At 31.6% G+C, this 12,147-nt stretch overlaps 1 protein-coding gene and 1 long non-coding RNA gene across 3 annotated transcripts in view; one reads left to right on the forward strand and one right to left on the reverse strand.

The window, feature by feature from the left end:
- The window catches only part of LOC143225959 (uncharacterized), a 49,606-nt gene that overhangs the window by 23,004 nt on the left and 14,455 nt on the right, over positions 1 to 12,147 (forward strand). The gene's annotated exons all lie outside the window — the stretch shown is intronic.
- LOC143227446 (uncharacterized) overlaps positions 5,923 to 12,147 on the reverse strand; it is a 43,268-nt gene continuing 37,043 nt past the window's right edge. Inside the window, exon 2 of the mRNA XM_076458892.1 lies at positions 5,923 to 8,121. Within this exon, the coding sequence (XP_076315007.1) occupies positions 7,538 to 8,121 (584 nt within the window). The 3' untranslated portion in view covers positions 5,923 to 7,537. The remainder of the gene's footprint in view (positions 8,122 to 12,147) is intronic.

A 12,147-nucleotide genomic window follows, 5' to 3' on the forward strand; every position in this document is an offset into this window, starting at 1 on the left:
AGAACTCGAAGTTTTGGCTGTGAAAGCATAATCTATGAAATAAATTGTGTTGTGATTCCTTGTTTCAGTAGTTGCTGTATGCAAGACACTGATAATAATAGAACAGTTCTAAGTAGAAAACCAACAGTCTTGAAAAATGATTTTGTTTGTCGAGTTACGTTCTTTAAGAAACAACTGATGATCGAGTATGCAAATTTTGGCAGAGATTTTGCATTGACAGTAATAAAAATATTAGTATTATATGCTTTCAGAGTTCGAAATTCACTGTTTGGAAAAGGAAGTGAAATGAAAAGGCTGAATTGGTATTAAACCACAGACATTTGAGTGAGAAAAGCTAGAAATTTGTGCTTTCTAGAGATGAATCCAAATTCGAATTGAACATCAACAATCAAAGACAATTTATTTAGTGATGTAGAGGAAAATGATATAGTCAATATATAACACCTACCTTAAAGCAGGGTGGTTTCAGCACAAGTTTGGGGTTACATTTCAAGCAGCAATCTAAGTCATTGACACAAAATCGATAGCACCATGAGTGCTGATAAACAAAGGTAAAGAAATTTACTCTCAGCTCTATGGCACTGTAAAAACAAAATTCAGTTACCTGTATAAAACAAATAGTTTGCATTCATGATACTAGTAACATTTAACCACTTATTATATTTAATTCATATTCTCTGTTATAATTCGAAGAACCTATGAGTGTAAGCAAATGAGAATATGATATAATACGTCAATCACAATAAATCTGCCACATTCAGTGCCAGAAAGGCCTTTCCTCCAATACCACAGTTTCTAAGACAGGCTGGAATACAACAGAGCTGTGCGTTAGGCTATATACATATTATTTATTTTCGTAACAGACAATTGTTATAGTGTAAACAAAATTAAACAAATGAAATTCAACCATTATCAAATTTAGTTAAGTTATTTACAAGCAAGATTTTGGGATAATGTGTATGTTTTGTTATAACAGCACCACACCAGGCTGCTGGGTCCATTGAGGAAAATCTAGCTTTCTAGGCAATATTTAATAGCATTGCATTACTTATACATATATTATTTATAACTTATAACTGATTATTTATTTATTATTTGTATTTATGTGAATGAAATTTACTATCATTCGGGAATGCCATGCAGCTAAATGTTTTATTGGAGGGAGGGACATTCATAAAATAAAGAACTATTGTTATGAATGGTAGGTTAATAATAATAAGTGGTATGTATTTTACTTTTAATATTTCATAAAGTACGTTGTTGCTTTGATTAACTTATTGGTTTGCAGTACAGATAAATATTGTGACTCTATTTCATCAAATGTTTATACTTGGATTTAGGATTATTTAGATGACCTAGGGGCACGACGCCCTGTTATCAGTCACAAGAAATGACAAACCACAAGTTAATCTTTTTATTGTTTTGTTCCATTAATTATCATCTAGTTGCAGTTACACGTAGTTTGTGACTCCTGTATGTTTATTGCTTGGGAGTTTCTTAATTGTTTCATTACTGTGCATAGTGTCATTGAAGTTTCAGTTATATCCTCATTAGAATCGAATAATCTTCATCTAACTTTAAGAACAATAATGAGAAGGAAGAAAGATTTTTTAAGATTTTGATTAAAACTTACAGAAGGGCTCTCTTTTCATAGCCACTCCTGATTCTGAACTGATTTATTAGAGAGAAAGCAGCTGGTCAATAGCACACACCAACAACTCATAGGTTATTCTTGACGTAAGGGAATAGTGGTATTGTACACCATTAGCGGTAAAGTACAGAGCATACTTTTCAGTAATATACCACAAACTAGTACTGTCATATTCAAGGTCTAGTCTAGGCTCTGTAACCAGCAGTCGAGAAAGCAAAGAAACTACAAAATAAATAAACAGAGAAGTTATTTACAATTTTTCCTTCATATTACAATAAGCTCTTAAAACAATGTTCTAAAAACATATGTCAAATCCATCCTCAAATAAAGATTTCCACCTTTACTTAATCATCTCGAAAGCGTATTCATTGAAGAACAGCGAATATAAACCTCCACTCTCAAAATAGCTATATATTTTTGACACTACACACCAATCTATATTCTTCATGATGTAATATAAATTGATCTTTCCTTTTACACTCGTGAAAAGTTTATTTTAAAAAATGCTAACCATGTGATTAATGTGTCAAGCTGTGGACCAAAGGATCAACGGTTTGAGATCTGATGCAACTGAACACATCTCATACTTTCAGTGGCAGTGAATTTAATTTTTTAGGACAGCAACAACCAAATAAGTTTATTATAGTGGTCAACTGCTTTCCCTCCGGTCAGTAGTTCAAAATTATAAATACTTATATCTCATTCATAAGGAATCAAAATTCAGACTGTAAGAAACAAATGTTTCACTCTAGTTTGTCAGTTTTTCTCTCTTTAATATGATAACTTTTCACCACAAGACCTATGTGCTTACACTTCTATGTATGTTTTTGAGATTCTTAAAAATTTCACATCTAGATGTTCTTTGAAGCTACTTTTCAGTGATCCAGATCTTGTAACAGCTCAGTTAGTCAAACGGTTAGAATTCCTTTTTTATATCAATATTAATTTTATATAAATACTATTAGCATTATTCATGTATTGTTGGAGACCATAGATTTTAGTTCAGTGACTCATAGTCACTAAACTTTAGTTTAGACTCATATTGACAGTGAGTAATAGGAGCTGCTATGGAGAAATATACTGTAAAACAAACTAACAATTAGTAAAAAGGGGTTTCTGAGAATAAATATACTGTAGAACATACTAACAATAAGTAAAAAAGGGGTTCTTGAGAGGAAATATACCATACGATATACTAAGAATAAGTAACACGAGTTGCTGGGGATGGATATACTGTAGAACTTATATTGACAAAAAATAAAAGAGGGTACTGAGGAAGGATATGCTGTAGAACATACGAACAACAAGAAAAATTTGCTGCTGAAAGATATACTTTAGAAAATACAATAAAAAAGAGCTGCTATGGAGGCATATACTGTAGAACATACACATAGTATGTAATATGGGACCTCCTGTGGAAGAATATCCTGTAAGACATGCAAAGAATAAGTAAAAAGGGCTATTGTGTAGAGAGATATACTTTATAATATATTAACAATAACAAAAAAAGTAGCTGTTGGGAAGGGATATACAGTAGAACATACTGAGAATAAGTAAAATATAGCTATTGTAGAGGGATATACTATACAACTTATACTGACAATAAGTAAAAAAATGGGGCTGCTATGAAGAAATATAAAGTAGAACTGTAATATTCAAAGCTCCTTTCATTATTCACAAAAACCTTAATTTACCATTCAAGCTCCTTCATTATCTCTGATTACTTCTTTAGATACCCCAAGATGGGGGGTCCGTATCCTTAAAAAGAAAAGTTAGAATTATTCATCATTGTACCTAAGCAGGTGTACAAGGTTTGGTTCTGCTAGCTTGTAAACGAATGAAAATATATGTCAGTATGTAGATTCAATAGCGAATCCAGCAGCGTCGGGTTCATGTCTGTCGTCCTTGTCCCATCCTAACAGTGTTAATACACTAGCCATCAGTTATATTTGGTTTGGTTTGTTTTTAATTTCGTGCAATGTTACTCGAGGGCTATCTGAACTTACTCTGTTTGAAGACGTCGTGTGACTTGCCCCAAATAAATTACAGTATATTCGAATCTATCTGATGTATGCTCTAAATTTAAGTCCTAAAACATCTTCTCTCCTTGACAGTAATTTCAGTCACATAAAGTTGGATCTTTTTGTCTGTCTAGCCATGCCCTTGAATATATTTCCAAGTTTTGAATTGTCAATTGTGCTTTCTCTGAACTCGGTTATGTTTAAAATATCTCTCACGCACTGTTCTAACACACTCGCACAATTCATAACACTAACTGGAGACCGTATTTCTACATAAAAACTTTTTGAAATATGATATCTGGTAAACATTTATATGACTGTGTTATTATTATTCTTATTCTGGCTGTATTCGCGGTTACGAACAGATTTTCCAAACATTGCATTCTGTGAATCTCAAAGGGTACCAGGAACACAAAATCTGATATCATATTCAATGGTCTTGAATACCTACTATTAAACTCCCGTCACCTTTTGGACAGTTTCAGTTCCTCTTGATACAACTTTGGTTGAGAGGCCGCGCCGTATAGATAATTACACTCCCAGAGCTATCCGGAGTGCGTCTGCCTAATCTGGGCCAATTAGATCCAAATCTGTAGGATAAATTAGTGGAATAAACAATAAACTTACATACCGTGAGTTAACATAGAACATCATAGAGACTGAGTTAAATTCACACCTTTTTATTAACTAAGCTGTGTTATTTATCTCGTTGTGAAACCTAGACAGTCTGTTCATAATCCTACTAATGTACAGCATTGGTCACCTTTTTAACATGTGTTAGTTTTTAACTTAATTGCGATACTTCGTTTTATAACTGGAGTTAAGATTTTAATGTTATTAATGTAACCTGACACTTGCATGCTCTATTTTACATCCTCGGTTCATGTAATATAAATTATTGTTTGTGCAAACGTCTAATAGCATCAAGTCTCTGAAAGAGTTTAGCTTTTAAATATTTAAAGTTTGGAATTTCGACATCCTTAATTCTTAGGTTACTTAAAATTACTAGTGCACGTGTATTCATTCTCATACAGTTTTTTTCCTAATTAATCTCATATTAGCATCCTTATTTGTTTTCTAATAATGCACCTTATTACTGCATAGGGTCACCAGACTTCCCAGTTTTGCTGGGATGGTCTCATTTTTTCTTTGGTAGTTTGTTCCACTGCCCCTACAAAAGTTCTCGGGACATCCCGATTTTATGAGAACGGCATCAAACTGTCAGTCATATAGAATAACGAATGTAATTGGCCTACTTGACTCACTCGTTATTGTAGCACGTACTCTCCTGCTACCAAACTCTCGTGCGTGTAAAACCCACGTCTGGTTGTGTAGACAGTTAAACAGTACTCATCTTCAAAACACTTAATAGTTCTACTTAATTTTACAACTATTCAATGAAAAACATAACTTGTATATTTTATTCATTCTTCATATAAATATATTTAAAAAGTTTCAAAGTGATGTTAAAACCTAAACGAATTATGTTCGAAAATGTTACGGATTCTTAAATAAATCTGGGTATGAGTAGCCTATATTAGGATGGACAGAGAGAGAATAATTAATAATTTCTTGGTTGTATAATTTTATAATTTTTTATCATTTGTTTTGTATCTATCACTGAAAAGGTAGCTGAAATTACTTCAAAAACAATACAAACATTAATATATTTGAAAGTATTGTGGAACAGTAAAATATATTTAAAGTGCATTAAATAAAGGCTAAATTGTTTCAAATTTATAATAACTATTTTGAAGTTAGGAGCACAGACTGGACTGTCCCGATTTTTTGTTTGTGTGTGGATACTTTATCGCCCTGTTATTGGATTAATATTGTTATATCATGACTAAGGATATTATCATATACGCATTTATTTCATCGACAGTTACTTTTAGCATGTTATCATCTAACCTATGTAAAAACCAGTATGTGTGTGTGTCACGTCATGCTTGATATCTTGAAATAGGAAGAATCATAAAAGTCAAAATATTTTCATACAGATAGAATAGTTCGATTACTGTCTGCCCATTACGATTTTAGTGACGAAGTGCATGGGGTCCATGAAACCTTATAAGAGTAGTGAGTGTTGGTATCACCTGACCTCGCATCAAGTGCATAAAATATATCATACAAGTAAACATATTGATACAGTTTTAAAATTAAACCGTTTCTGAATTAAGCTAGTTTCTCTTATGTCACCAACGTTTTTAACCAAAAAAATCTTCATCAATCAAAGGAAACTCTGAACAAAGAAAGCAAGAAATATTTTTTTCCAGTTTCGTTTTCTATACATTTCATTTTATGCTTTCAGTACTTAGACTAACAATAAAATTAGGCTATACTTTTGTTCTTATGTATCATGACATAAAAGCCATTGCTGGTACGCCGTGTTACCTAAACGCACAAGCCTTTCTATACATTAACAATTGTTAATCTAACTAATTTTACCAAAAATATTCAATGAATACGCCACGAACTCGTTTCATGAATGATATTAATTTTGATTAGCTCACAATTGAACTTACCGAAGTTTGAGTGCCTCTACTGCACTTTCTTACCTCTTCGTTGGTCAAACTTGATTTCCCAAGATTTATTTATTTGTCTTATGAAATGTGAGGTTAGGGTATATTTGGGTGGAGATTGTGGTACTTTGCCTCGTCACGTTTGACGGGCTATATGATAGTTATTTACATAAATGTTGCATCGATTTTCTTTCCTTTTGGCTTATCATATTAATTATATGTGTTATTATTGCTTATGTCGAGTTTAAGGTAATCTTAGCAATACATTTTTACGGCATAACATGAGAAATGTGTAGCACATCGCTTAGAAGATTTGACAGTGTTAAGCCTAACAAAGTTTAGTTGATTGAATTTAGTTTCAGTTTCTACACTACTAAATTAATTACAAAATTCAATAACATTTTTTTCACACAAGCTGAGAACAACTTAGCGTTAAGATGTAGAACGATTAAAAATAAGCAAAAATATCGGAAATGAGCCGTTAGTATTACCTACTAATCATAATACGTACGGATCATAATACCCAACTTGCTCAACTTCGTTTTTGTTTCCTTATGTAAAGTATAACGCTAACACAATATTTTATATTTAAACCATCCCACTATCTCTTAGTCAAATGTTACGATTTCAAATACTGCTATTTATTATAACAGTACATGTCATATCTAAAATATGTTACTAATACCTCTCAACTGTTATGACTGTTAAACTTTTACTGCCATTATCCTTTACGCTAATGCTAAATTTTATATATAAACCTCGTTTTTTAATACTATCTCTTAAACCTTATTTTGTGTTATTACTCGAAACCGAACCGTTATATTTTAAACCTAAACTATATATGCTACCGATACCTTAAGTCTTATTTACAACTTCTGTACTAATAACAAAATCATCTTTTAAGCCACCACAAACTAACTGTACAGTTATTGTTACATATAAACTCCAACTTTTCAAACGGCAACAATCCATCTTCCACAGTATTTATATTAATCAGTTGTATGTTTAGTTCCATTAAATATTAACAGCACGTATCCATAAAAAACACCTTTTACATAGTTTAAAATGGTGGGCAAATTTTGTGTGTGTGTGTGTGTGTGTATATATATATATACATATACATATACACTCATATACATATGAGTGAAGATATTAAATTACTTAAGGATTTAGAATAAATTTTCAGTTATTAACTCATAAGTTATACACATACACACACACACTAACAGTAATTAAAATACGCACAAGCATACATCATAGGTGCGATATTAATTGACTTCACTTTAGCAGGATGTGATGGTCCTCAAAAGGACCAATGATGATATTAAAGGATGCAGCAACGTCTACTTCTTCCCCTTCTTGGCTGCAGATTTCTTTACCGGCTTCGCCTTTTTTGGAGTCTTCGGCTTTGGAGCTCTTGCAGGCTTTCTAACTGGTGATTTTATTTTTGCGGCTTTTTTAGCAGTCTTCTGCTTATTTGGGGCAGCTTGTTTCGTGGGCTTGGCTGGTTTACGGACAACAGCTTTTTTCTTGGGTGGTTTAGACACGGGTTTTTCCGTTATTTTCATACCGGCTGTACTAACCTTAAAAGACCCACTTGCACCTTTTCCCTTAGTCTGGGTTAGGGTGCCATTTGTAACTCCAGTTTTCAAGTACTTCTTGATGAAAGGATTTAGTTTTTCTACATCTGCTTTGTAGTGTGAAGCGATGTATTTTTTTATAGCCTGTAGCGACGACCCACCACGTTCTTTCAAGTCAGTAATGGCAGTATAAACCATAACTGAAACTTTAGGATGGGTTGGGACAACTTTTAGCTTTTTCGGTTTGCCGGCCTTAATTTTCGATGTATCTGCCATTTTTTTTAATTCACGAGTTTCAACTCTCAACTCCTCACCAAGCTTTGAATTCAAGAATATTATCACAATCACTTGCGCGCGGTTGTATTATAAGTTGAGCGCGGACCGTGGAGGAAACTCCTGTAGTCAGTTGCTTTTCTCGCAAAGTGTATGGCTTGTTTACATCAGAGATCAGGAAAGGGCTGTGTTTCTTCACTATATTAAACATATATTTACTGAATTTCTCAAGCATGGATTAATATATAATTTCATATAACCATTAAAAAGATTTGAAATTTCATTACGAAACAAAAAACCTTACTTTTGTATCAACTAATTCGTTTTTATCAACAATGAAGTAGGGGACGTGTGTTCATGACAGTAATGAAATGTTTAATATTTCGAACATTTATCCTAAATATTAACGGTTTTTTCGTGTTTCTGTTCATATAAGGTGAAAATGAAATCTTGGCTGAAAGACTGCTTAATATTCACAGTCCAAGGTTGTTCTGAAACTGTAAGAATAAACGTATTTCCTGAGTCACTAAACACACTTCTGGCTTGGAATTCACCATTCCAGTACACGTCACGTGAAACATTTTTGGGGTCCAAATATAATAAGTTTCTAACATAAAAAATTATTAACAGATAATTTATAGAAAAATTACTTCTGTTTAAGATATTCCTCTAACATTATAAACAGATACGTTTTGATTAGTAATGAGTTCAGTAGCTTCTCTTTGGGTGAAAACTTATTGTAGGCTCTAATAGCTTCTGTCTCAGAGTTGTGAAGGATTTGTCCAGAACAAAATTGTTGTTACACATTAAAATCAGGAAAAATATTCCACTGAAACACAAATTAAATAAGTTTACAACAACTTAAAACAGTTAAAGGAGACATACAAGTATCTTGAAAGGTGACTGACCATCAGTATTACAAAGTATCATAATTGCGCGCGTGTATGACCGGACGCTTTAAAAAAAAAAAATTATTCTGTAACAAAATTTTTCTAACTTGACAATTAAAACTTAGGAGTTCAAAGATAACATGTTTCATAAATTAACACTTCTAAGAGAGTTGCGAGAAATAAAACTAAATTCTGTAGTTGATACGATTTTTAACTAAAGACATGAAGGTAACAACATGATGCATGTAAAACTACTGTCACAAACAGGGCATTGAAAAAGTTTACTTTAAACCTCACGTTATTAAACTATTATTGTGTGTCACTTGTGTTCCACAGTATATAAAACACATTAAGAATAGTTCATAGTGCTATTATATTTTACTTTTAAGTCTATAAACTCTCAGTTTTGCTATTCTATATTATTTTGGAGTATATAGTTTTCTTCACCGTAAGCAAAGTGACATGTACAGACAGAAAGAACTAATATTTATATTAACAATTCTCATTCAAAGTCATAGATGTAAAAAAACTCGTTCTAATTGTCAAATAAATAAGTATCAAAATTATTTAGCTGTAAAGATATCTAGAAGACTATATATATTGAATAAAATTATTTATATGAATAATTATAAACAGTAAATACATACATATGTATATTTAGTTTACATACATCAATAAACCAATGTGAAAATTTCTATAAAAACGAACATTAGTGTAACGTTAAGAAACACCACAATCAAGTCTTTCAAAAGCACAAGAAGATAAAGGATAAGATGAGGTAGGAGTACTGAAGAAAGATGTAAAAATATTTACTGTAAAACGAGGATATGAAGAGTATTTATATACACTTTTAACATTATGCATTCAGTATATCTAATAAATCCTTTGATATTAAAAGAACATAGAAAAAAAGATTATAAGAAGAAGGTTTACATATCTGACCAAATATATGTTTCAAACTGAGACACGTACGATACTTCAGGTACACATGTTCAGTATTTCATATGTATACATATTGTCTTAGTACACCCCAAACAGCATCTCGTTGGTTGTATCCTGAAAACCTACATTTGTAATTATATCTTCTCAAAATAATATTGTTTTTTTATCCCACAACTGTGAGATCTCAGTATAAACTTCATACCATGTTTGAAAGTTAATTCTGTTACAAGTACAGCTGTTCGATACTTGTCTGTAGGTCTATTTTGTTCATAACGTCTAAGATGAAACCATCAGTACATTCCTCTCCGTGATGATGAAAAACCCACTTGAAGTAAAAATGTATCTCAAAACGGCTGAGAGAGTATGTTAACCTAAAGATGACCTAAAAAGTTCGAAACATTGTTCTCTGCTTTAGTTTGACTTCAGTGTTAATAGCCATACTAGACGTCTTGAGATACTCAGTATATTCCTCTGCGGCAAGGTACTGCTCTTGTACAAGCACTTTTCCTCGGAATATAGTTCAAAACCCTTCTTTGTCTTTATTAACAAAACTTGCTCTTATAATTCAAACCTTTACGTCAACTTGGATTTCGTTGTAAAAAGTTCTTACTCCTTCAGTGTATTTATCTAGGTCAACTTTGTTTTTAATTAAAAGTTTACTCTTTCAGTGTATTTATCTAGGTCAACTTTGTTTTTAATTAAAAGTTTACTCTTTCAGTTTATTTATCTCGGTCAACTTTGTTTTTAATTAAAAGTTTACTCTTTCAGTGTACACCATAGGTCAACTTTGTTTTTTTTTGTAAAACTTTTTCCCTTGAGGGTATACCTGTAAGTGAGCATTATATTTGTTGTAAAAGTTTACTCTTTCAGTGTATGTCTCTAGGTCAGATATGTTTTTGTTGTAAAAAGTTTACTCCTTCATTGTATCTCTCTAGATCAGCTTTGTTTTTATTGTAAAAGCTTTCTACCTCAGTGTATTCCTCTATGCAACATTTGTTTTTATTGTAATAGTTTACTCCTTCAATTAATCCCTCTACGTTAACTTTGTTTTCATTGTAAAAGTTTGCTCTTTCAATATGTCATTCCTCATCGTCATCATTATTATTGTACTATTTTACACCTTTGATACAATCCTTTATGATAACTTATTTCTGTTTTAAGATCTTTAAAAAACTTACTGAGCAAACTAGTTTTATTTTGATTCAGTTTCATTATAATAGTATAACTTTTCAATGATTATTTAAGATGAACATTTTTTCTCTCTCTAATATACCGTTTTTATTATTAAAGTTTCTTTCTTTGGCATAATCTTCCTTGAAGTCCTCACTTTTGATACAAAGGTTTACACCTTCATATTATCCATTCACGTCTCTTCCTTCTTTAATCTAAAAGCTTACTCCTTCAATGTTTAGAACCTTATTTTAATTGTAAACTTATGGTACCCTAATGTTGCTCTCTGCATCAACTACCTTTTGTTTTCAAAAGTATATTGCTCTTTCGTATTTCTCTATTTTATCCTCCGTTTTTTTATTTTAAAACATAAAATCTGTAGTGTATCATTCTATGTAAATTTTGCTTTTTGCTATTAAAGTTCCGCCATTCATTGTATTACTCCCATTAATACTCGTTTTTATTATAAACATTTACTATTTTCCATTGTATTTTATAATGTCAACCTGATCCGTTATTATATCGTTTAATTCCTCCCTTATTTCTTTGTACGTCAGTCTAGTTTCAATTATAAAAGTATTTTTCTTTACTATATTTTATTCTATTTTATAAGAAAATCTTACACCTTTGGTGATCCGTTTATATAAACCTCGTTTTTGTATTTTGAAAGTCTTATTTTTTCGTTAATTCCTCATTTCAAGCTTGTTTTGTAATAAAGTTTACTTATTTAGCGTATTCCTCTAACGACCTTGACGTACTTTATAACAAAGATTTACTTTTTTAGTGTATTCCTCTAACGATCTTGACGTACTTTATAACAAAGATTTACTTTTTAGTGTATTCCTCTAACGACCTTGACGTACTTTATAACAAAGATTTACTTTTTAGTGTATTCCTCTAACGACCTTGACGTACTTTATAATAAATGTTTACTCCTTTAATGTATTCCTCTAAAGACCTTGATGTGTTTTATATTAAAGATTGCTCTTTTAGTGTACTTGTCTTATAATGAAGCTTCACTCCTTTGTTTGCTGTGATCCAAAATTATTTATCGATATATTATCTCATGTCGAGAATACTTATCATGTACGTATAATC

The sequence above is a fragment of the Tachypleus tridentatus genome, chromosome 9 (assembly GCF_004210375.1).
Source record: "Tachypleus tridentatus isolate NWPU-2018 chromosome 9, ASM421037v1, whole genome shotgun sequence".
Taxonomy (NCBI): Eukaryota; Metazoa; Arthropoda; class Merostomata; order Xiphosura; family Limulidae; genus Tachypleus; species Tachypleus tridentatus.